The sequence below is a fragment of the Natator depressus genome, chromosome 11, assembly GCF_965152275.1.
Source record: "Natator depressus isolate rNatDep1 chromosome 11, rNatDep2.hap1, whole genome shotgun sequence".
Taxonomy (NCBI): Eukaryota; Metazoa; Chordata; order Testudines; family Cheloniidae; genus Natator; species Natator depressus.
Window position 1 is genome coordinate 38,767,427 of NC_134244.1, and position 27,306 is coordinate 38,794,732.

The 27,306-nt window shown below is 38.4% G+C and overlaps 1 protein-coding gene across 3 annotated transcripts in view; it reads left to right on the forward strand.

Annotated features, from left to right (window-relative positions):
* UBR3 (ubiquitin protein ligase E3 component n-recognin 3) overlaps positions 1-27,306 on the forward strand; it is a 209,644-nt gene that overhangs the window by 140,666 nt on the left and 41,672 nt on the right. For all 3 annotated transcript variants that reach the window (XM_074967530.1, XM_074967531.1, XM_074967532.1), the window contains 2 exons: positions 6,755-6,840; positions 19,186-19,291. In XM_074967530.1, the coding sequence (XP_074823631.1) occupies positions 6,755-6,840; positions 19,186-19,291 (192 nt within the window). The remainder of the gene's footprint in view (positions 1-6,754; positions 6,841-19,185; positions 19,292-27,306) is intronic.

Sequence of the window (27,306 nt, forward strand, 5' to 3'; positions counted from 1 at the left end):
CCCGTTCCCGGCGTATTTGCCACTTCTGGGAGTGGCGTGGGGCTGGGGCAGGCAGGAAGCCTGCCTTAGCCCTGCTGCGCTGCCGGACTTTTAGCGGTCGGGGATTGCGATCAACTGGCAGAGGCTCCAGGATTGAGTAGTCGATCGTGATCTATGAGTTGGTGACCACTGCCTTAGAGTGTTATAAAAACAAAAGGAAAATTTAAGCAGCTTAGCTATGAACCCCTAAATTGTTACAACAGGATTTTATTAAAATGCGAATGCTAATTTTAATATTTGATCAGCATCAATTTCTTTCAAAACCCGATTATGGTTGTTTACCTCACCAAAATTGCTAAATTTACGGAGTTATGTGCAAAACTGAAATACTGGAAGGCAAGGAAATGACCAGTTTAAGGGTACAGGATCATAAATCTTACACTGCCTAAATGATAGCCTAACCATTTATTCTTTATCAAGTGTAAAAAAAATATTGCATCATAATGCACCTTAATTCCCAAAATAAATACTGTTCTTTCATCAGTAATTTCAGACGAGAACTGCAGCATTCAGTTGTTCTTAAAACACATTGATTCAGTCTTAAATGCAAATCCACACACATCATTTTTCTGTAAATCAATAAAGTTATACACATTTCTTTTTAAATGAAAGGCCTCAGTTGGATTCCTACATCTGGGTTCGTACGCCTACACAGTGCACCATTGACTTCAGTGGGGCTCAGTGGGGGCACAAATGTCTGCTTCCAAGGATATGACTGCAAGATCTGTCTGTATATATACGAGAAAGAACAATGATGCGTAGTTTTTAAAACAATACTGATAATGTTTCCCATTTAATACTGTCTTTTAAAATGTCTGGAAATTGAAATCAAGATGATAAAAATCATGGGTCAGAGTCAAGGCTGTGTTGTGGTCAACTATGCATTGATAAGAATAAAGTGGACAGTATAAGACTTATGGACCAGGTTCTGTCCTATGCCAGTTGCCCTTTGTGCCTCTTTGGCAGCTTAAAGGGAACTTAAAGCTACCGTAAAAAAGTGCAGTTGGAGATTTTGCTTGCATAGGGATTCACCTGATTGTGTAAACCCAACTCTGTCAGCTCTGTACCGCCCACTTCTGGCCACTCCTCTTCCCCCAGTCTTCCCTCCTCTTTGCCTGGATTGCACACTGATTATCGCTGCCAGCATAATGGCCCTTAGATTATGCCCAGTATCAGGGGTAAGTGAGTGAGAAGAAAGGTGGCCTAATGCCACCCACTTTTCTCCTCTCTTCCCCAACTGTGCACCAAACAGAGCCCTGGTGCATCTGTAGATTGATGAGCCTCATGATACCCTTAATTAAACACTTCCTGATTTTGTAAGTGATGCAAAGGGTAAATATATTGTTATAATTTACCATAGCTGGTAAATTATAAATTTTAACTGGTAAAAGAAAGTTTTTGGTTTTGATATAGTTTCTAATGATGATTTTTTGTTAATACTGAATAACATTTTAATCCTCTTCTGAACAATTTCATTTATTGATTCCAAATATTTAAAGCTTTCATACAAATATTTTGCTGATTCAAATACAGTCATGTCACAGTAAAGATTCGCAGCCCTGTTGTGTCTATTATATATCCATAAAAACTAACTACTGTTGCATTTATTTATAAAACAAACTAGGCGATTAAATGGAAAATTATTTAAATTATTCTTTAAGAGTACTTCAGTTGTATTTTGTTTCATAATAGTTTAATGATTTTCTTGGGTCTTTTTGACATTGTAAGTAGAATATTTAGCTAATGTGAAACAGTAACTTTATTTTTATGTATGGTAAAGATAATTTCAAATTAAAAAACAGTTATAGTACACCCCCTCTAAATATAATCTATACACTATATTGTATACAAGGGTACACAGTTGAGGTTTTCTTGTCACTCTGTTTAGCTCATCTGTTGAATATGTTCCTTGTGTGAAAAATGATTTGCTTAAATGCCTTTTTAAAATGCAAAATCCTGTTTATAATAATATAAAAGGTATGCAACATAGAAAATGTCAGCTGAACAAATTTAAAAAGTAAATTGGACATTCCGTGTTTGTGCTAAAATCTAAATTCAGAATTTAGTGTTTCTCCTGTGAGAGTTAAAAATATCCCAGACCAGAACAGTGTTACATTGTTCCTTACACTGCTTTAGAGATAAATGACCTGAACATCCTTTAGGGTGGGGGAGATAAAATTCATTCCCTATCCATGGCTGTTCTTTCATCCTTTGGACTGGATAAGTGGTTGCTGCTTTCTGTTTCCCCTACATGGAGGTTTTCAGATACTGGATCCAGCCACTTCATATTGTTCCCATACATGTGATATAGCATGGAGGTCCTTTGCCAGGTCTTCTGCAGCACTGTTAATTTCACTCTTAATGATTTAGGACTTGATTCAGCAATCCAGCATGCACAGAACTGTCCTTGAATTTTATCTGTATAAGGACTATAGGGTTGGAATGTCTATGATCATAAACCTTTATTTTAAAAGCATTTAATTTAACCTTAATACACATAACATTAATAGAAATAAGAATATGTCTTATGTAGGTCAGCAGTTCACCTCCTTATCTGAAGCAGGATTTTTCTTTGTTGTGCTTTTTCTAGTGTCTTGTTTTGTGTCATTTTAAATGTCCATGCAATAGAGTATCCTCCTCTTCACTGTTAAAGGACAGAATTATACTCCTCACTATCAGGAAGTTTATCCTGGTATTCAGCCTAAATTTTCCCTTCTTAATCCCATCTCATTATTTCTGTGGCTGTCATTTCTCCTTGTAGCACACTAAATAACTATTCTGGATGTTTCTGCTATTTGTCGATTCTTACCTTCTTGCCCACTTTTCTCCTTTTGTAGTCTGCCTGTGCAAAATACACTAGACACTGTGCAAACACGGAAGAGCTTACAATCAAAAACACGGACAGACAGAGAGTTGGGGTAAAGGCGCAATGTAAAGTGGTCAAGATGACAATTGGCCACTTCCTAATAAAGCACTTTTCAAAAATATTTTTTGATTGTATCCACTGGACCTTCAGCCTTGCCGTTTTATTAGCCAGTGAATTAATCTATAAATCTCTGAATCGTCTTGCCTTAATCAGCCCCACGTTCCATTTTCTGTCAGAGGATAGGCTGGGGTACTATCTGTAGTAAGAGAAATGTCCTTCCCTGCCTTCTCTAGGGAGACATATTGCAGGTAAGAAGAAATTTTGAAGCAGAGCTGAGGAGAAGATATGGTATGCAATAGATGAAAGGGGCATCTGGGCAGCCATTTGTAAACTCCACAAACTGAAAGTGGGGTATTATTGATTGGTTATGGTGTCCTGAGGTAGCCAGTGGTAGCAGTTCATTCCTTTCTGTAGCAGTGTGAATGCAACATGCTTTCCTCACCCATTACTCTCTTGCTGCCTAGACACATTCAAGTAGAGATAAAGGAATGGAAGTAGAGGGGGTATTCTGCAGCTGTTAACGGGGAGAGAGCTAGTTCTTGCCAGCTGTCCCAGTACAGAGACATTCCGTGGCCATTGCCTCCTGATCTGTGTGTGCAGCTGGAGAAGCAGCTACTTAGCTATCTATAGAGGTCCTTTTTTTCTTTCGCCCAATCTCTTATCTTGCTACCTAAGTCTGTTCCTCCATTTGCGCCATTTCTCTCCCTCCACAGGCGTTTATAGGCCTAGTACAGTGGTGTATGTATGTTACTTTTAATTGTAATAGCTCCATGTTGTACTGACTGTTGTCATTTGTGGCAGCATCTTGTAAACTGCTTCTGTCGCATCGCATATGATAGATCTCTCTTTTGTTGATGTTTAGACAAAGCCATTGTTTATGCTGTCAGCTATATATACATTGACACACAGCTCTCCCCTCCCCCCTTTCCCTTTTCACTGTCTCATACATGCTAACTTTTTAAAGAGGTGAGAGAGAGGCAATGGTAGTGGTAGTGGACTTTCCCATTCTAATACTTGTTCCTGTGAAAAGGTAGGAGAGGGGCTGGTTCCTCCAGACATGCTTTCCATCCCTTTATCTGCCCCTCCTGCTCAAGAGCAGTAGCAGAGGGGTAACTTATCTATACCCCTGTATTACTCTGTGTTCTGATGGCTACTAAAAAACACGGCATCACATATATTTTTCAGGTTAATTGGAGTTCACAAACATGAGTTAAAAAAGGTCCCTTTCTTGCATCAGAAGGAAGCAAGAGCTGAGCCAAAGCAGCCCTCTCTTCTCAGTTTCTTCAGTGGGGGAGGAAGAGCAATCCAAATGAGGCTGTGCTTCCTACGTCCCTGCCCCAGTGAAAGATGGAGCGGCTGCACTTCCTTTTGCTTCTCCTCTTCTGAGAGATATGGTGTATCAGACTGGAAGTGGCTGATCTCTCCTTACTTTTCACTGAGGGAGGTGGGATAGTGGTGGGGTTCGATCAAGAGTCAAGTTTACTTTCCACATCTCTTATTTAGGGTATGTCAGGTGTCCCTACTTTTCCATCAGTGACAGGAGATTAGATGGAAAGAGTTCAGCTTTACTTTTTTCCATCAGTGGGTGATTGACTATAGGGGCTAACCAATACCTCAGTATGGATGGGAATGTGAATGGAGATGAAGAGAACAGGAAGTGAGGTGCAGGTCTCTGTCCAACAACTGAGCTGTGAACAAGGGGTTGGACTAGATGAGCTCCTGAGGTCTCTTCCAACCCATATCTTCTATGTTTTCGGGTAATATGGGGAAAACGCCACGTAGGAAGTGCCTATTTATGGGAGAAGTGCTCTAGTCTCTCAGAAGATTGAGCATAATAGGGGAAAGCATTTCCCATAAATAAGAGCATGTTTGGAGGGGATGCCTCACCAGAAGAGGGCTGGTGTTTCTGCTGTGGAGATACGATACACTATAAGGAGGTGCCTTACTCTCTTGGGAGGGAAAGAGAGTGAGTGTGTTGGAGGGTTGCGGGGAGAGGAGGGCTGGGGAGGGATTGTCTGTCACCAGGACTCTCCTTCTGCGGAGCATAGTACTGCATGCATGTCTTGTTCTGTCAGATTTGTCCTTGACTTTTGCTTTTGTAAAATTGTATATATGTCTTAGTGAAAGGAAAATTGAAAATTCTAGATATGACATATTTGTTCTTAAGAGATTGAGATAGTGTTTCTGATTAAATCATTTAAATAACATCTAGCAAATGTCTTGGTTTTAGTAGTAGAAGACTGCCATTAATTTACAAATTAGTCATCAGAAGATTTGTAGAAATAAAACATTTGTCTCATTTATATTCCAAAGAAGAATAACACATGCTGATCTACACTTGCTGTTCTGCCCACTAATATGAAATCCCTGTCCCTGCTTCCTTGCTGGTAGGTTTTAGAAGTTCAGTGAGCACTGCAAATCGCCTGAAGAGTGGAAAATTCCCCTGTCACACAGATGCCCTTATCAGCAGCTACCAGATGGAGCTCTGAGCAGGAACATTATCAGTGTTAAATTGCTTTTTTTTTTTTTTTTTTCTCCTGGCTAGAGAGGATTAAAGCATTCCTTCAGAAATGGGTGGCATGAGCTGCAAATTTAGGGATATTAATATTTTGAAATGTTACTATTTTAGAAACATATGAAAGTATCTTTACAAACACTGTATATGAAGAACCCTGTAGTCTCTTAAACTGATAGAGCTGAAATTTTTCCAAAATATTTTATTTTGAATGAAGTATTTTTCTTTTCTCTTCATCCTGTAGTTTAGATTAAATATGCATATGCCTAAAATTCTAAAATAAGTTTTCTTGCAATTAGTGATATTCAGTCAAATTATACTGAGTCTAGAAATGGTTTATTTAATTTCAATTAAAGAAAAACATATAAGGAAAAAGATTGCAGTTTGAATTAATTTAGCATAATATCACTTCAGAATAGTAATTTTGTCTTCCTATACCAGAAATGTAGGGATGCATGTTTATTTGTTAAAACAAACTTTCAGAAGACAAAATGTAAATTGCTTGTTCAGTGTCTTGAGGGTAAACGGTAATACAGTACATAAACATCCAATTCCAAAGTCAAACATTGTTATTGAATTTGGCCAAAAAATAGTATCAAATCATCAGAATATTATAATATACTAAGAAGTAAAGTGTTAATGTGACATGCAGGGATTTCGTTGCACAACTCCTATCTCATACTAATGAGTTACACAGCTAAATCCCAGTGCCTTTCCCTGAAAATTTACCTCCACGGCTTCCAATAACATTACTATCAAACAAAGGACAGGGCTTCCATTGTAATGGAATTAAAATATTCTGAAGATGAAGTATCTGATTTATGTTGTTTGTTTGTAAATTACTTTAAAAAATTCTGTGTCTCACAAAGGAAGTCACATGTTCTAAATATATCTAACTTCTTAAAATTTTGTTGACTTTGAGTTATAAATGGTCTTTCCAGGTTTGCACAAAAATTTCACTAGCAGCAGTGAGTTGTGAAAGTGTCTGAAAAAGATGCATGCTGCAAAATAAATATACTTAGTTATTGGTAATGCACTCACCACTGTAGTTTGAGTGCCTCATACAATACTTGCCAACCAAGCTGTTTAAATCAAAAAAGTATTCTATTTTGCTATTTTTAATGGTCAAACATTGCATTGTTGTAACCACCAAGCGACTAATGTGCGGTGTTCTTCCCTATGGTATACAATGCGAGCTTATGGAAGCTCCTTTTTGTCTATAGACGCTTGAATCCTGAAGTTGCATCCTAATACATTTTATATATTTCATGCAGAACAAACTTGGAACTTGAACTGGTTCATCGAGGAGGCAATTTATGCTTAGGCGGGGCAAGCACAGCTGGAAAAAGATCTTGTTTAAGTAAGTTTAATTTATTGTGTGATTTAAATTATTTTAAAATTAAACGAGAACTGTGAAATTTAGCTTAAAATAAAGATGCTGCCTGTTTTTACATTTTAGCATATTTTCTAGGTGTACTGTTGTCAACTTTTTATTATTTCTATGCTAGAGTTTTTTCAGATTGTTAATTTTTTGTTTTTGTTTACTGTAATTTTGGTTAAGAGAAGACAGAAGTGTAATTTACAAAGATTATCCACAAAGAATATTCCTGCATTGTAAAGATAATCCGTTTAGAAAGCAAATATCATCATAACCATGTAATATCATTTGAATGATTTAAAATTATAAAAACAAAGCAGCTATAAGCGTTTTAAAAGCAAAAGATAATGCTTATACAAAAGCAATTTACTTTGCCAGAGAATTTTTGTACAACCCTGGCTGCTATTGCTAGTAAGTAAAGATATCCACAACTTTGGTTTTGTAACTCACACTAGATACACACACTGACTCTTTAATGGGGGAGCTGGTGGTGACACCTATATTTAGTTGTTTAACACTTGTCATGATAAAAATTCTTGTGACCTTTACTTTGAGAAGCTTTTACACTTCCGTTGTTTTCAGAAAGACCTTGCTGTTTGGCAAGGAGAGCTAAGTACCTTTTTCTTTCTCCCATGAATTCGCGGAGATATAAAGTGTTAAAAATGATCATTTCCCTTCTGTGGTTTACCTTTTTCAGGAAAATTTGGGCAGCCTGCCAAAATAATAACACAGCACGTTTTGAGGCTGGGCTCATGCTGCAGCAGATGCTATACTGGGAAGGCTAGGGAACTATCCAAGTGGCTATAGTTGAGGGAGCCGGACTGTGCTAGGCTCTCCACCAAGACTGGCACATGGTCCCAGTGGCCCATGCCCATCTCTTGGGTGTCACATGGACCAGGAACTTACCCCAGCCCCTGGGGTGGGGTGTATGTGTGTGGCGGGGGGGAGGCCTGGGCTGGACTGGACTGGGCTGGGCTGGGCTGGGCTTGGCTTTGTCATCCGCAATCACTGCCAAGACCCAGCATCAGGACCCTGTGATTCATTCCCTTTCTTGGAGGAGTAGGGGTGGTGGAGCCTTTTACCAGCCAATATAGTTAATTCTGTAGCTTAAGTGGTTTGAAGTCTGTGTTGCATTGGTGAAGGCTTAGGTTCAGATTCTGCTGATAAGTGATGGGAGGGTACACTTGCACATAATAGGATTTATGTTCACCTTTCTCCTTTAAAAAAAAAATCCTAGCATTTTAAAGTTAGGAAGCACCAGATTTACAATTATTCATGCAACCTTAATTCTGCCCACTTGTGTATTTGCATTATGTTGTTTTTAATAACATAATCACGTACTATTTTCTACACAAAACCCACTGCCTCATTCAGTGCACAGGGTGGGTGAACAAAGAGGCAGAATTAAGATTGTGTGGACATTTTCTAACTTTAAAGTGCTTTGCTTTGCAATCTAAATAATGTTATTTTAATATCATTTTTTGAATGTAATGTACAATAAGCAGCATATTATCCAGTGTGTATTAGCAAAACATTTCCCACACAGCTGCAGAACAACTGCTTCTTCTGTGTAAGGCTTATTTCCATAGGAATTCTTGAAATGGAGGTATTGTCTCATGGCTGGCGAAGATGACTACGGTTCTATTCCCAGTTTTGTTTCTGTCTGTGTTTGGGTGCCTTGAATGAGTCATTGTGCCTTAGTTTATCCAAATGTAAAATTGGTATAATGGAGATTTTCTCACTGCCTTTTACCCACCTGTGAAATGGATATATTACCTCTCTCACAGGGTTGTTGTGACGCATAATATTTGTAAAGGGCTATGAATGGGTTCAAGGCTATGAACCTTGAATGGGAGTCTCTATATAAGTGAAAAGTATTTGTGCGCTCGCTGGGACAAGGATTGCGTCTTGCTATGTATAGAAAGTACTGGATGTGTTTTGAGTGCAATCCATTAATAAATGACAGGTCTTTGATAGTAGCGATCTGGCCTTTTGGCCCACATGACTATCAGTGTCTGTTCATGCTCTGCCATTTTAATGTTTCTCAGTTAGGGTAATTTTTTTTTAATTGGAGAAAGTGGCCTATAGTGAGTAAAGGAATGTTTTTTATCTTGAGCCACGAGTCTTCAGAAATATGAGACTTATCAGCCGCATAGTAGTACCACTTATGATTTTTTGATGTATGATAAAAGTGGAATGAACTAAACTCACCAGACCTTAAAGCACTGTAAAAATATTTGAGGTTATATTAATATCAAAAGAACATATTGTTTTTGCCTATTTAAAAGTTTTGATAATGCATAGTCTCACTTTCCTTATATCAGTATTTTATCACCAACACCTGAATATCAGCCAGTGTTGAAATCACCCTGATGAAATACACAACTGTTTGTGAACATACTGATAGTCTCTTAGGGAAGCATGTAACTTCTAAATTAATGGAATTTTGGAAAATTAATGGAAAAACAGTTGAAAAATAAACTGATAAGTTTGATATATTTGAAAGGAAAGGAGAAGCAGTTTATGCCTCAGAAATATACCTTACTGAAGTAAAACTAAAACCCAAACAACCATGAGGATACCTATTTTATCATTTAAATGGAAAGTTTCCAGAGTGTTTTTTGTAGTGGGCTCTTCAAAAGAGCACTCAAACTGTAGCTTTTATTTAAAACAAAGCACAATTTAAAAAAAAAGAAAAGAAAAATGTATATGAAAGACATCCTCCCAAGAGTCCTGTATGTAATTTAACGTAAGTTCTCTCTTTCTCTCATACCCAAGGTTAAATACAGATGATATGCATAAACTAGTACACAACACACGTTTCATTAAAAATGGTTAAGTTACAGTACTTTAAAAGGTTTTTCTGATAAACTCCTGATTAACCACTCAGCCTGTCAGAAGCTGACTTGAGAAGTTTGCATTGAATTTTGTGATAGAGTACTTTGCCCTTTGATATACAGAATTCCTGGTATACTAATGGGAATTAATTGCATGTGTTGAAAGGTAAATAGTCTCACAAACAAAACCTTAAGATTTCAATCCAGATTCATTTTCATACATGACAGAATTTTTTAGTATAGGGTTTTTGGACAAAAACAATTAATAGTTTTATGTTATGTTATGAGAGTTTGGGCCATGTCACACACAAGAGGGGAAAGAAAAGACTTTGAAATTAAGTTCTGGTAATATTGTTACATACCCTAAAATGTTGTTGTGTTTCTACTTTTTTATAAATATAATTGCATATTTCCTAAGCTTGCATTGCTATTTTTATCAATATTATATACTGAAATTTAAGTGGAACACGGTGTTCTTCAGTTGCTGTCCTAAACTGTTGTGTAGTTCTGCTACAATATGTTAGCCATGGCTGTGGTTGCAGCAGTGGCTGCACTTGAAAGCTGGGTCACGTAATCCCTGTATATTCTAGTGATTTATATATTAGAAATACCTAAAATAATATTTGGGACAAATGTTCACACACCTGACTCTGTAAATCTTGGAGTCATATCTAAGCATGTCTTTTACATGGGTAAGTCAGGTGTGGGAGTAGTTTTAAATATCTGCCCATAATTCAGGAAATTTGAAAAAGGGCTTTAGATGCTTCAGTTGAAATGCACTATTTAAACTAAGATCATGTTGTTTTAAATAAACAAACTACAAAACCATGAATGCCATCTAATTATTGTTAACTCATTCACACGCTATTTATATTGCATTCATTAAATTGGTAAAAAAGCTTGGATTGTCAGCTAACTGGAAAACTATTCAGTCACATTAAATCTTGCAATAAAATAGACTCCTGTTTAAATGTAGGTCCTCCTAGAACAGAATCACACTGGACTTGAGTTTGGTATTAATATGTTTAGCTTTGAACAGTAAGATTTTGACTAATGAGAAGAGAATTGTTTTTCCTAGTTAGTAGGTTTTATGAAATGGTGTTTAACTTAATGAGACTGTTCTGTCCTCAACCTCCCATACAGAGAGAGTCCATTCAGGCCATTGGGATGTCTGTGGACTGAGTGAAAATATGTCCCTCAAGTGTATGAGTTAGCTGTAGCCATAAAACAGATGCTGCACTTTTTAAAAAGGGGAATTCTTGTTTTTCTCTCTATATAGTCATTTTACAAAATATAATTTAGAAACATAAGCCTGGCAAAATTCTTCTTGTTTGCCATGTGTAATTATCCTTCCATAGTCCAGTATTTTGTTCCATTTTTTTTTAAAAAATGTACTTGCAAAATACCTGCAGTTTCTTCATTATATAGATAGAACTGAATCACTTTTTTTTCTTATTTAAAGATGAAATGATTGCAGGCAAGCCATTTGTTTCCCTATGTAGTAATTTAATACTATTTTGAGTTTAATCTTATTCTTAGGAAATATAGGCTTTATTTGTGCAGTACTATACTAACTTTGTGGTCTTTCTAAACCTGCTTCTGTTCAGTATAGAACAATTACAATTCATGACAATGTAAGCCCCCATAGATCTTTCATTTGATTCTCTCACAGCTTTGGTACTGAGGTATCTCTCTTGTGATTAAGCACACCACTCTGTTTTAGTCTTGTAACAACTGTAAAGTTTGTCGATAAGATAGTGCAGAAAATGGAATATGGTGTCCCAGGTGAGCTATTACAGCAGCAAGAGTCAGTGAAGATGGTGGGAACAAATAGGTCAAGTGCTGTTTTAGTAGATTGCACCATGAAGGCAACTGCACTTGGGAAGTAAAATTAAGAATGATTAATGTAGCTGCTAGAGTCAGCGACTGAGCCAATGTGACAAGAATGATAAAGGAAATCTGGCCATGTAATTGTCATTTTAAGGTTTAAAAATGTTGTGAATTTAAGAAAATATATGCCTGTATACAGTATAAAACACAAACGTGCAGGTCAAGGCCTCTTTATCTCACATGTAGGTTCTTTTTAGAAGTGGTGTGACATTAGGCATTGATAGCAACATGACATCAGAGTTCTTGAAATGTTGTTGTTAAGGAGAAATAATTATGTCCTTTAATATTTGTACAAATTTTATTTTTTACTTTGGAATATTATAAAGGTTTATAAAAAGCTCAGATATCTCAATTGCTTTTTTTTCTAGGATTTGGTCAGAAGAATGCAGAATGGAATTCTCCTGTCCTATGATAGCAATGTTATGTAATGTGATATGAAATACCTTTTTTCTTCTTATGTAAATAACATATGCTAAGGAGAAAGGGATATGAAAACAGAGATGTCATCTTCTTGAGTTTTTTATAAATCCTATTGATTCCTTCAATGTCTAAGTAGCAGTGTTCATCTTCTAATGTAGTACAGACATTTTTGATCTAGATTCTCTCTTCCACCTGTCTTCTCTACTACGTTCTGATGTTCCTTTGATGTGTGTTTCATTATGGTATTTATCTCTCTAATGTCCCATAAATATCACAAAAGCCTATTTTTCCATATTTCTCGCTTTCCTTAAGTAGTTGTATTTGCTTATCTTTTCCAAGTAACTATTAATTCAAAGTGCCCTGATAGCAGCAGGTGGCGATAGGAAAATTGAACAACATTTCTGATCTCAACCTGGGATGAAAGCTCATTTCTGGTGTAGGCTTCCTGTCAGAGCTGACTGTGAGAAAGCCAAAGGAAACAGTGATCTCCCTATGAGCTTACAGCACCAGTTTTTTAAATTGGAAGGAAATTCACATGTATATGAATATAGGAAGAGTATTTGGGACTCTTGTAAGCTGTCCTTAAAATGAAACGCTCAATACGTTCTTATCCTTGTATAGCGGTCCTAAACAATGAAAAACTGTCTCATTAGGTTGTTTCTACCTCCTCTCTAATGGCTCTTGTTCAGTTTAGAGCTCAGCTTTCTTGATACACAGCTAGCTTTCTTGATACACAGAATTTCTTAAGCACTTGAAACAAATGGCATTGCAGAGATAATAAGTATGCTCTCTATTGAACTCTGTACCAAGTTCCTTAGCCAAATCAAATGATAGCTCTTGGCACCATCCTTGGATCTGACCACACTTTCCACACCGCAATTTATATCCGCCATCCAGAGATGGTGTATGTTGTTTCTTCCAGGAAAGTAATTTGGTTCTTGTATCATTCCCCCAGTGTAGATTGTATCATTTCCATCTTGCAGAGTCTAGTAACGTGAGCACAATTGAGTAGACTCCCAGCTAACTTCATACAGGAGTCATAGAAAAAGGTAAAACTCTCTTTCAACTACTTCCTGATCCTTTGCTACTATGAGCATCTCCAGGTGTATGCAAACATTCCTGTTGCTGCTGGCTCCTCAGCCATCTGGGTGTGCCCGTCTCCCCTTTTGCCTTCTTCAGTCACAGCTGGTAGTCTGTCTTGACACTGATTTCAAGAAAACCAAAACCTCTGTCGAACCTAGATAGCTCCCACTCAGCTTAACCACCGAGGTCAACTCTAAAAATATAGCAGCAAAAAGCATTCTTTATCACATAGCAAAGAGCCCCACTTGCTGGTTGCTAAGAAGTCTGACATATCTTCTGTACTCGAAGAAGGAATCTAAAAAGAAAGCCAATGATATTCTTCAAAGAAAAAGGGCAAATTTCTCCCTCATCCTCTCTAAAATTGATCTCCTACTGTAAGGGCACCACTCTGAAGAGTTTTGGTCCAGAGGATATTAGCTATTTAATCAGTGTAGTGCTCAAGGCCTTAGATTTGTCTGACAATGCTGCATCACCTATTGCCTAAAAGAAAAAGGATTTTCCTGACCTTCACAGAAAGGAAAATTTTTCTCACTATTTCCAGTCTACAGGATCAGTGATGAATGGGAAGACAGAAGGCAAGTCTTTCCTACTGAAGATATTAAATAGGCTAACTAAGCTCTATAAAGAGAAAAAGGAAATCTGGGACTCCTTGTTAAAAATCAATACTCTAGCCAATGTCTCCAGTAATGATCTACATAGAGTCCTGACCAGGAGCTTGAGGGGAGGAGTGCAATAGGGCTACTGGTTTCATGCTGCACCTGAAACCAGAAGCACCTACTATGCTTCACTTGCAGAGGAGTGCTTGCTGCCTCCTGCAAGCTGTCCCTGTTAACACTGGAAATATGAATAATAGTCTCTGGAATAGGGAGAAAAAAGGGCAGATCAAGAAAAGTAAAGTCAAAACAGAGACTTATGAGCATTACAGCAAAACAGGTAATATTTACCTGTATTTAAAAATACAAATGTGAGAAGAATTGAGGATAAAAATGTGCTCCTGACTTTTGAAGGGTAAAATAAATATGTGAGCCAAACATGCAGTTTTTCGTCACTCGTACAGCACCTTCTTCATTCCGTATGTAGAATGTGATACCTCATGTGAATGAAGTTTCTAAACTCTCTCTTTGGCAAAAGACAATGCAGTAGGTTAAATAGCTATGCAAAGTTTCTGTGTAGGGCAGAAGAAGAGTTCCAAACTAAACAAGAAGAAAATGTGTAGCTTCAGTAAATTTCATGTCGATATTGTAAATTTAGCAGACATTGGATACATCTTGCCATTCACCTATCAAAATCATATGTAATCATCTCTCCAAATTAGTTTAGTTTGTCCTGTGCATAGATAGAAATGAAAGATAAAAACATGTATGGGACCATCTTTTTCTGTCCTCCTGTGGAATCAAAAATGCATACCAGTATTCCTTAATATTGAAAATAATAAAGGATGTGATTACAGCAGCAAGTGCTGGTGATGTAGATATATATATAGAATGCCTGTTATCCTTGATATTTGAGGGGGAGAACATCAGAAGACTATTCTCTAGCAGCTTCAGTCCCAAAGCAGTGCTAGTGTCTTTTCTCTCCAGCTGCTCTTTTGAAAGTGCTGACTCTGATTAATTCATCTCTGCTGTTTCACAGTAAGAAAACACTGAAAGCAGAGCTGGCATGGGGCAGCTGAAAAGAACAGATCCCTGGTAGCCGGTTAAGTATTTTTTTTGAGCAAGATAATTTTTGAGGGGAGTGTTTGGTAATAAATTACCGTGAATCAAAGTCAAATCTGACTGTAAATGTAGATGATGTTTTGTTAAGTATGTTACATAGTTTGTGCTCATAAATAGGTACTCTCTGAAAACAAAAACAATCTAACAATCTAACTCTAACAATTTATTTACATTTGGTCAACTTAATTGGCTGTAACCTCACTCATGTATTATATGAGGAAAAATAGGAGAGTCCAGTTTACGTTGTCCTATACCATTCATTACATTGTAAACCTGTAATTTTTTGTACTTCTAAGATTTAAAAAAATTAACAGACTTTTTCAAATAGCTTGAAGTATATTAGTTTGGAGATTCCAGGCCAGACCCCTCACTTGCTTCTGCACACCATCATTGCTGCTTGATGACTTTGTATTATTCCTGGGAGAGGGGCCCATAAGAAACACTGTTGTCTGTGGAGGTGTCTGGGGTGCCTGTTGAGTTATGGCTGTCATCATCTTGCTGCTGGAGAGTAGTTAGGGTGGCTCTTTAATGATTCGTTGTCATTTAATATATTGCTTTTGCTTCTTAACAGAAGAGGCTGTACTTTAGATCTTTAAGACAAAGTCTATGGAAAATGAGGTAACTGCTTTCTATAGGCCTCTGTCCACACTTTGGTGAGGTGCAGTCATGGCAGAACACAGTATATAAAGGCAGATAAATTTTGCCTTTGTGTAGCCCCACATGGACTTCCACCCCATCATACAAACGCATAAGCAGGAAAACTTTCGGAGTAGAATAGCAGGAATGTTGTCGTTTGAATATTGATGTATCCAAGACAAGCCAATTTTTGTGAAGAAACGGCATATCATGCCTTTCTCTGTTCTCTCTCAGTCCTTATTCTCTTGCTTTTCATAATCACATAGTCACCGCAAAGGAGTAGTAAAAAAACAAATGGCCACTTCAGGATTTCATTTTACTAAACAGTAAAGAATATTTAGACATCAAGAAGAGACTCAGAAACCATGTCTTTTTGCTACTGTGTTCCCATTAGGGGGCAATGTATTCTTTTTTTACTCTAAATCTAGAAAAAAACACTCTATGCTTGTGCTCCATTGACATGGAAGAATTATTTTTATATTTTAAAATAGCATCGTAGAAAATTTTTCGTTCAAAAAAAATCCAGCAGAAGCATTGCTTATTTTTGCCCATCTTAGACTGAATATCCTGCATCATATTTATATAGAACAGAAGTAGGTAGTAGGATTGCTGTCTCCTCGATCCATCACAAACTAACAAACCCTAAGATTTTGTGTTTCATAAAGCTTTTGGTAACAAAAATTTTTCTGTTCAGATTAATACTACAATACAACACACCCTAATTTCACAAACATATAGCCAGAACATACAAATAATAAACCCTCTGGTGCTAGAATTTGATGCTTGACCAATTCATTTTATGTTAAATGTAAGGTTGGAAAATAGTCAATATGGGAACAAAGAGTTAATTACTCTGAGCACATTTCTGCCTCGGTGCACCTTTCTGTTTGAAGCAAGGAGCAGTTTAGTGTAAATTATCATGTTTTCTATTTTTTTTCCCTTAGACGAGAAAGGAGGAAACCAATAGTTTTGTGGTGTTCATTTAAATAAAAAGAAATTAGTATAATTTTCTGAAAGATCAGTATATTCTTAGGACATTGAGAAATCTGTCAGCAAAACAACATTTTGTTATAATTTCTTGCTAGGAGAAATGAGGGTTTATTTTGTCCTCATTGACTGACTTTATTCAGAAAGCAGGTGACAGCAATCAGTTCCAGTGTCATCTACATCTTCAATTATTTTACAAACCCCGGGAACTAATTACAGCCCTCAGGCTCTGGCAGAGTCAGCTGACTTTAGCATAAGACTTTTTTGGCGACCAAATATCTCTGAGTAATTGTCTTTGTGGAAAATAAATTAATAGCTACTATTTTTATTTAAATATGGAGACCTGTAGATGTGTGTGCAGGTGGAATGGGGGTTGCAGAAAGAGAAAAAAGGAGCGAGATTAAACATGAAGCAAGAGAAAAGTAAAATAATAGAGGAGAAAATGGGAGAGAGGATTGAGCAAAAAGCAAAAATTGAAGGGAAGTAGAGGAAGAGAGAGTGAAAATAAGAAGGAACCATTATTTAACTTTACGGAAAAATTAGAGGGGGGGCAGACACTGAAACAGACACAGCAGAAGACACCAATATATAGTGCAGAATGAAAGAAAACATGTAGTGAAGGAAGGGAAAACTGAGCCAAATTATGGGAAACCTAGAGAGTTCATTTTTTAAAAATAGGACTTTCATATCAACACATTACAGTAGAATAGCATATACACTTTCACTAGGGATGTAACTTTACAACAAACATACAAGAAGTAATTGAAAGGGCTTCAGGGCGTGTCAAAACCTGCAAAATATAAAAATCTGAAGATGCTGCCTGCACTAATTGTGACTGCCAGCCTAAGTTACATAACGAAGAGGAAATCCAAAAAAAGAGCAGATGGATGTAGTCCAAGTGAATAGTTATCTGTAATTCATGAATATATTAGTTTGTTTCTATGGACCAATTGTACAATTCGCATCTATGTGGCAATAATCACATTTAATATATGATTCTGTAATAACTTACATTAATAGTATAATAGTGTCTTTTGTTCAAAAGGATTCAAAAAGTGTTTTGAAAATAATCATATATATCCGGGGCCCTTGAAATACAGTCGCATCTGGGTTGGAGGGTGACAACAAACTGCACAGCGCATTGCAGAAATGTGGGCAAAATAGTGTCCTTAAGAAAAATACCATGCTATCTGTAATGTCAATGCAAAGTAGGCAGAAACTCTGTTTTTAAAGTCTTATCCAAAAGATGACTGCATAATAAACTTGTGGCACTAAAAGTTTCTACCCCCAAAAGATGAAGGGCTGAGTTGACCCAGCTGGGATCTGAACCTTTGATTCCAGGAACTTTAGGAATTTTAAACCGTAGACATATGGAATACAAGAAGAGTACTTCAGATACGAGACAAACAAGTGAGAGCATGGTATCACTGTTATGAATTGGGGCTATATCTATACAACTCATGAATTCTGATTGATATTGTGAAGTTGTATTATGAAAATCTGCTGTGTCATGAGTAACCGCCAGCAACAGTGCACAATAAGGGTGACAATACTGCAGGGCTGGCCAACCTGAGCCTGAGAAGGAGCCAGAGTTTACCAATGTACATTGCCAAAGAGCCACAGTAATACATCAGCAGCCCCTCATCAGTTCCCTCCCCGCCCCATTCCTAGCACCTCCCGCCCACTAGCAGACCCGCCAATCAGTGCCTCCCCCTCCCTTCCCGCACCTCCCAATCAGCTGTTTCGTGGTGTGCAGGAGGCTCTGGTGGGGGGGGAAAGGGAGGAGTGAGGACATGGCAGGCTCAGGAGAGGGGGTAGGGAGGGGTGGAGTGGAGTTGAGTTGGGGCCTGTGGCAGAGCCAGGGGTTGAGCAGTGAGCACCCCCTGGCACATTGGAAAGTTGGCGCCTGTAGGTCCAGCCCCGGAGTCGGTGCTTATACAAGGAGCTGCATATTAACTTCTGAAGAGCTGCATGTGGCTCCGGAGCCATCGGTTGGCCACCCCTGCAATACTGCAGCCCCCCCTACAATATCCTTGAGACCCCCACATGACACCCTTTAGAGCTGGGACCCCCACAGTTACAACACCATGAATTTCAGATTTAAATACCTGAAACAGTAAAATTTACAATTTTTAAAATCCTACAACCGCGAAATTGACCAAAATCTCTGTGGCTGCTGGGTGGGAGCCCAGCTCTTAAGGCAGCACCACTACCAGCAGCAGCAGTGCAGTAATGAGGGTGTCATGGTATTGCCACCTTTACTTCTGCACTGCTGCTGGCTGCGGGACTGCCTTCAGAGCTGGGCGGCCGGCCAGCATGTGCCACTCTCCAGCTGTGAAGGCAGTGCAGAAGTAAAGGTGGCAATACCTCGACTCCCTACAGTAGCCTTGTGACCCCCACACAATCTCGTTTTGGGTTGGGACCCCCAGTTTGAGAAATGCTGGTCTCCCCTATTAAATCTGTATAGGGTAAAAGTACGCAAAAGACCAGATTTCACAGGGGAGACCGGGTTTCACGATCCGTGACGTGTTTTTCACGGCCATGAATTTGGTAGGACCCTAGGTATAATCACTGGGTTTCTAAGCATAAGGGAAGTTATGAGAGAGAGAATCTTGTAGACCTGTCACTAGAGCATCATTTATAGCATTCTAGAAGACATCAGGTTTTGTAGAAGACTTCGGAAATAAATGGTGCTAAACTGATATAAAATATTTTAGATATATTTAACAAAATTATCTTTTTTTCCTTCACCAATTCAGATCAGCTGTTCCATGTTTTGGCCATGCACATGCGGCTTTACAGCATTGACTCTGCATATAACCCATGGAGAAAACTAACACAGATAATGCAGGATAGGAATTCACAGTAAGTATTTTAAAATACGCAACATCAGTATAGTTCTTTGGACAAAATGGTCCCTTTCTGAAACTAAAAATCTTTACTTGTCAACAATCTGAATGGCCAAACGTGTAAGATACAAAACTTAATGTCTAACACACAGTGTATTTCTTTGCAGAGAAGAATTTTCAAATCTGTTTTACACAAAATATTAGAGATTCATATTTGTGATTTTAAAGTAATACTGTTAAGACAGGTAGGCCCAACATTAAGGATGGTAGGAAATTGGGCTTATAATTTTCTGTACATTTTGATCTTTTAACTTAGATAGCCAGGGACAATGGAAGCAACTCTTTTTGTTACACTTTAAGATTCCATTTATAAATGGTTTATAAAGAGTTAAATAATTAATAGATGTTATAAGAATGTTACTGACATAAATAGTATATGTCAAAAGTATATGTTATAGGCTAGAATGTGTCATAGTTTATTATAAGCAGTTTATTGACCTGTTGGACTTTATAACAATTGATTAACCATATATATTAAAACATCTATAAATCACTTATTAACCCTTTTGAAATGATTTCAAAATGAAATTTTGATATAAAATGTGACCCCATTTTCTTTGAGGTAATTTATCCTAATTTCTCTTTTATACTTCCTTCCTTCACATTGTGGTTATCCTCATGAGAGTGCCTGAATCCAATAGTAAAAGTTGTCTGAATATTTAATTAAAAGAAAAATATAAAATTAAATTAATGGGAAATCCCCAGATACCTAGCAATAAACAGTAGGGAAGAAAGCATGGAGGTTGTGTGCATGCAAAGATGACAAATAGCCAAATGGTGGAGGAGGTGGAGAGGAAATCACTTAGTTAGAGACAAGCAAGAAGGGGAAAGAGTTGTGAATGGTCCTGATCTGAATTAACCAGAGTTTCTTGCTCTTTTGGGCACACTGCAAGGCCTACTTTTTCTCCCTGGCTTTTGGGAGGGTAGAGGTTTGAAAAGCTGGACAATAGGGAGATCGTGAGGAGACCAAGAAAAAAATTTATGCTAAAATATTATTCTTTATTAGAACAATTAGAACAATCTGTTCAATTATTTGTATTATTTAAATGATTGTCAAGGGCATCCAGAGCTTTGAATTGATGCTCTTTTTTTGTGGCAGTAAACTCTGTATATCTTCTCTTTGTGGAGACTCATATTTCTGCTTTTCCTCAATCTCCTTGCCTTGTCACCTCTTTTTAATGAGAGGGGGTGGGAAGGGTCTGCTACCACCACTACTGAGAGTGGTGGGAAAGGCTAGGTTCTTCCTTCTTTGAAACCACATTGTTTCTTGATCCCCCACCGGAGCAGCTAATAGCACCGGAAGGATGCTGAGTCCCTCCTTCTCTGCACACCGAGCAGTGTCCTCATAGATGATCTGCTCCCCTGTGGCCATATTGGATATGTCTACACAGCCTGCAGCATGAGCCTCGAAGCCAAGATCGACAGCCTGGGGTTTACGGAGCTTGTGCTAGTGCACTAAAAATAGCTGTGTAGATGTTGCTGCTCGGGCTCTGAAGCCTAGCGAAGGGGTTGAGCTTCAGAGCCCGAGCTGCAACTTCAAAGTGCTGTTTACATGGCTATTTTTAATGTGGTAGCTTGAGCCTGAGTCTTTCAACCTGGGCTTGGCGGCATGCTGCCACCGGCTCTGTCAGCATACCCATTGACAGTTCTGCAGTCTGAGTGCTTCTCCCCTCTCCCTATTGCTAAAGATTGGTCTGAGAGCTTCCAGTAAATGGAGGACTGGTGGATGAATGGCTTGTGGGCCTTCAAAACTGATCTTGGATGACTGTGTCAGGGACTGTTAGAATTTATGATATTTAGGAAAAATCATTGTAATGACCAGGCCTGCTTCTAGTTAAGCATTTGCTGCCTTTTCTCTTGGATATGGACCTGGTTACAGTAAAACACACCTGGGTGTGATATCAGGATTGGATTAGTGCAATGTGCTCTACATGAAGAACGCTTGAAAGTTACCTTTCTAAAGTTTTCTCCATATATTACGATTTCCATACTGATCTCTACAAACTGTCATTGGTCAGCCAGGGATAGTCTATCCATCTGTGAAAGGCATTGTGGGTAGTGCTTGTGCATAATTTCATAATATTAAAGTTTAACAATGGGAATCACAAATGAAGGATTACCTATGTCTGTGGAGCGGTATTAGGGGAGAAGAGGGAGATTTAACTATGAGTGGCTATGAGATTTTTTTTTTTTTTTTTCCTATTTGAGCTTTTGAATCAGTTGAAAGATTTCATATCTATGTGACATAGCAAACAAGCCCCATGGAACCTGTACAGGTTTATACAGAGCCTGTTTATGGAACTTAGAACCCTTAGTGATTATGGAGCTATGGGCCGTACTAGATACTGTGCTCAAAAACCTCTTAGATAAGTAGTTATAGATGCAGCTCGTGGTATAATACGTTTCTTACTTCTGAAACTGATGTTTCCTGGTTTTCTAAATATTTACTGTAATTAGTGCTGACAGGTTCAAGTTTTCCAAGTGTTCTTGTACCCATTCTTTATCTATTTTGCAAGGTGAACAGCCATACAAGAGGAACTCTGCCTTGATTACTCCATTATACTACGTGTGTAGAATTCAAGGTGTTGGTTTTAACCTGTAAAGCAATAAGTGGTTCAGGACCTGTTTACCCGAGGGAGAGCCTTTCTCATCATGCCATATTACCACAATTCAGATCAGCAGAGGAACTCAAACTCGAGTTCCCTCAGTAGAAATGAGAGGGAGCTGCTGGCTGGGCATTCTGTGAAGGTTCCCCAATTTTGGACTGTTTCCTGCTTTGGTCCTCCAGAGCTCAGATTGGTAACCTATTGAGCACACTGCAAACCCCATCTTTTTTCCTCTCTACAGCTGTTGAGGAAAGGGTGGCAAAGGAGGATATATTTGCAGCCAGTCTTTTTGCGTTATTTTGTGATTTTAATTTGTAGGGTAGGCACCCGGAGCACAGTATGAGCTCCTGTAATTACACTTTTGGAATTTGAAGAAATAAATAAAATCTTCAAGTGAACTATAACATATTGAGCATGTGTGATCTGAAGCTGCTTGAAAATTCACAGGGTCTTTTGAAAGTGCATCTTTTTCAGATACAGTTGTAAGAACTCAGCTAATGAGAAAGTGATTTACTACAACCTGCAGAAGGTTAGAAGGTTGATGGAGAAATATCAGTGCAGACTTAGGAAATGGATTGTACTCTGTCATTATGAGTCTAACTAAGCATTTTAGTAATTTAAATCATCATCTTTCCCAGGTCAGGACTCTCCCAGTAGGAGAATATCTGTCAATAAAAGAAAAAGATCCAAATAGCCTCACTTGCTTATTCTGATTGCAAACAGCATAATGGCAAAGTCCCAGCAGCTAAACAACTTTTGACTGAACATCACTAATGTGTTCACTTGTGCTACTTCTAATCTTCAGGCAAAAATCAACGCTAGCAAAACCTGTTCTGTGTCAGAAGAGTACTGTTTATCCAGGTTCTTTGTTTCTAAAACAAAACAAAACTTCCTAGTAATACTCTGGATTTGTTCTATCTCATTTTTACTTTAAATTAACATTTTAATTGAAAAATTTTTTTGCAAGGAGATTAGTTGCATAACTATTTACTTAATAAAAGGTTTCTTCCTTTTCAGCTTTGTAAGTAATCTACAAAACACAAGCAAGATTGCATTATATTCTTGCAGCTCTTATATAACATTAATAACTTTATTTATATAAATACAAATTTAGAATTAAAATCATCTGACTCTAGATCTCATACTTTTAGCTTGGTTTTCCTCTGCACAACTGGCACTAATTTGTATATCAGGCTGGAGATTTTATGCCAAATGTATAGGAAAATTAAATCCAAATAATACTGCTACTTAAAAAAAAATTTCAGTGTGCACCTCTGCATATAGTTGCACTGTTGCCAACAGCCCCAATCTATGCCAAGATCTGCCTCCATAATTGGTGAGGGATCTGGGTACCTGAGAGATTGCCTCCATTCTTGGGTGATGCCTCATTGAGTGCTTGAATGAACAGTCCTCTTGTTTAATCAGAAGCAGGATAGCATCGGGGAATTTTTGGTCAAGAATTCATGACTCTGGAAATTTCTTCCACCATCTACTTGGTCTGCAAGAGCTCAGACTTGTTGAACTTCAGGATACACACAGCAGTACTCATCTGCTTTTACTGGCCGTTCCTATAGAAAAGAAGCATCTGATTGAGGTGTAGGTTTGGATGGAGAGGTGATTTATTGTGCAAGAAGGACTAAGGAGAAATTTATAGTCTTTTTTTTTTTCCACACCCTCGGTTGCCTTGTTTTTAACTCTTGTATGGCGCACAGATCATTGGATGCAACTTTATCCATGTAAATAAATAACCCTAGACAATTTAGGAAGGGGTTAATATGGTGTCAATTAGCCACGCACAAGTGAAGTGCTATGTGTGTGAGAAATATTAAGCAAGAAGATTGTGTCCAAAAGAACTTAAAATATGTGAATTATTCTATAAAGCAAAAAAGCTGTCTAATAAATTGTGAAGATTTTTGTGGTAAACTAAGTTGTTGTTGGTGATATACCAGGTTCTTTACAGTTTCTGCTGAACCAGTGACATAGTGGTATGTTGCTGGTCATTGCTTGACCACCTGGTGACATAGCCATCCCAAATCTAGGATAAAAATGAAAATTGCTTTAAACTGAATTCTCCAGGTTGGCTTAGTCTTCTGTGGTTGATATGTTGACAGGTAAAATGTTTTGGCAAAAGGTGCTTATGTCGAGGATGATATGAGTCTTTGATATATAGTGGAGGTGTTGTGGCTCTTTTACAGTCAAAGTACGGCTCAAGGAGCCCCCGCCCCATTCTCCACCTACTAGATGTGGGGCGGGAGCTTGGGACTTCTGCCTTGCAACAGGGTGGTGAGGTAGGGGCTTCTGTCCAGCAGAGAGGAGGGGATCGAGGCTTCAGTCCCATGGGGCACACCTGCCAGGGGTTGAGGCTTCAGCAGGAACAGGGCTGAAGTCGCCGAGCCCCAGCAGGCACCTTTTGCGGGGCTGAAGCCCCAAGTTCCGGCAGGAGCACCCTTGTTCTCGAACTTGTGAAGATAGTTATATGTGGCTCAGAGGGTAAGTAAGTTTGGCTAGCCCTGATATATAGGCACTCAGGATGGGACTGTCCCTAGAAAGTTGTGATGTTCCCCTATATGGTAGGTGCACCCAGACAGTTGTTAAGAGAACTGTGCAAGTTAAAGTACTCTTTGCCTGGATGGGCCGTCAAACCTTTTCTGCCCATTTCCTGTGTGTTGCAGAGAAGCTGCACAAAAGGAAGATTAATGGTCAAGTCACGTTTTGACACCATATGGTGCTAAATGAGCAGCTTTGCATTTACCAGGAGTAAAGCTCAGGGGCTGAGGGAGGAACAGGAAACAATGTTTTAAGCACACAGTCCATGAGAGACAGAGACCAAAAGACAGTGACAGTGCATTAGTTGAGGTTTCTGCAAGCTGCAGTTGCCTATGTACAGTCTGTGACCCCACCTCTGTTCAGGGAAACAAGAGTTATAAGCATTTTTTAAATAAGTCATATTAGAAAATACATTGACACTGCATCACCAATTTCTCATCAAATGAAAAACTGACCTGCTGCAAAAGCGCACAAACATTAGTAAAATGGCAACAACATAAAGCTGTGTTGCGTCCTATGTGGTGCCCAATACAAAGAGTAGAATTTAGAAGTGGTATAGGCTTGTCCTTGTTGATGAAGCTTCTGTACTTGGCCACTCTTCTTCCCTTCCATCAGAATGCCCCTGACAATGCAAACAGAGCCTTGGTTCAGCCTTCACACCTTATTTATTGCAAATCCTAACGTTTAAAGCTTATGTGTCGTTCTCTTCTCTCCCTTGGGAACCAGTATTTCTAGGCCTTTGTTCCCTGATGAAATCACCCATAGAGTGGCTTTGTTTCCCCTTCCCTTCATCACAGAGCAGGCCAAATGGAGTAAACAAGAGATTTAAGAGGTGCTTTGCACTCCAGGAGACCCTCTCAGGAGCCACAGAAGGGTAAAGTGGAGCATTTCCACAATTGCTCCCAGCCCCAGCCCATGGACTTTTGTTCTGCCAGAGAAATGCAGCCCAGTTGTCTTGGACTAGAGGGAGAGGTCAGTCCCAGAAAGGAAATCAAGTAACAAATTTTTCATTTATGGACATATCAGAAGGTACCTCTTTGAACTGTATCATATAAATTCTTTTGAAAATGGATGCATGGATTCATTTTACAGTACCTTGCTTCAGCACCATGAGAAGTTACATTAACTGGCTTTTCATTAGCTGCTACTGTGGTACAATCTGTTGGAAAGTCAGACTTATCAGGCTTTCTCATATGCATAGGGGATTAGCAGGATGGATAAATTCCATACTCTAAACAGAGTTTATAAATGCAGTTTCAGTGTCATAATGAAGAAGTTGCTTAGGCTGTTAATGAATGACAGAGTGCTTTTTAAGTGCTTAATGTGCTGCGGTGCTTGACGTAGACTGAAGCAGCTTATCGAAAACCTTGACATTTCATATAGCTTTACTTCTCCAATTCATATGGAATGAATAAATTAAGCAAGCATTTCACTTGTTCTTGCATTTAAAAAGTGAGTCTTCCATACTTTTTTTGGTGATGTTGCCAGTCATCACCGCACACTATATAAATTGGAATCTTGTCTAATTTATTGTGTCAAAATTGGCATTTGACCTAATTGTCTGTTGCTGTGAAATGGCTTTAACTCTGATGCTTTCTGAAGGAAAGAACTTTTCAAATATGAACATGATCAACTAGAGTTCGGAGTTCTTTTTCTTTCTTTCTCTCTTTTTTAATGAATTTAAAATTCTGGAAAAAAATTAAAATGACTTGTTTATAATTTAGGGCATCAGCCTAATGAAACTTATAAATCTGTCTCACAAAAGGCAAAATAAAACTAACCATGGGTAAAATTTTCAAAAGTGCCTAAGTGATTTAGGAGCCTACATCCCTAAGTTTCAGTGAGACTTAAGTTCATAAATGCCTATGTCACTTTTGAAAATGGGACTAGGTGCTTGTGAAAATTTGACTCCCTCATTGCCTTTTCTAGAATTCTAACTGTTCACAACACTGTTTTTTAGAGCAGTGGCTTTCAACCTTTTTTTATTTGCAGACCCCTAAAAAATTGCTGAGGGAGTTGCAGAGCCCTTTGAAAATCTTAGACATAGTCTACGGACCCCCAGGGGTCTGCGGACCACAGGTTGAAAATCACTGTTTTAGAGTGACTTTATTTATGCTTGGTGACTTGTGCTCACTGTATACATTGTTAGTTTTCAAGTATAAAAGGAGATAATGTAGATATAAAATAAAACTCCTTTTACTGAATCCTTCCTTAAGGGCTCCTGTCACTATGGACTTAGAGATAGTTAATCAGTGTGATTATGTTAACTGTGTATGCCAGCTCAGTGATATATTCACTCCAAACCCCTTTCTCAAGAATTTCTAACTCTCCAGGGAGGCAGTCTGATTAAAGGACATTACAGACACAAAAATAATGATAGACAAACACCATAGCATAGTTAAGTGCAGAGGATTCAACTTGATTAAAATTATTAACCAATAGGGAACCATTCCCCAAATTACCTGACAGGGCTGTCCCAGTGCATGTTTCAGCTGGGCACCAGTGGTCCCGGATTCTAAAAAGGTGAGGGTGGATATGAGGTCAATACACCCTCAGGTTTGACCAGGGACTGGGGCTGGAAGTTAGTGTCCCAACCCATTCCCCACCTCCACAGAGGAGGTAGGTGAGATGAGATGAAATGAGGAGAGCAACACACTGCATGAGACATGCAATGCCATGCTTAGGGTCAGTGCCTAAGTACCCCATTGAATTATGGTACACCACATCAGACCATTTTTAACCCATCAACCACACTGGAGCCCACCAAATTGTGACAAATGTAATTTCAATCCCAAAACTAGAACTCCAGGATGCCAGA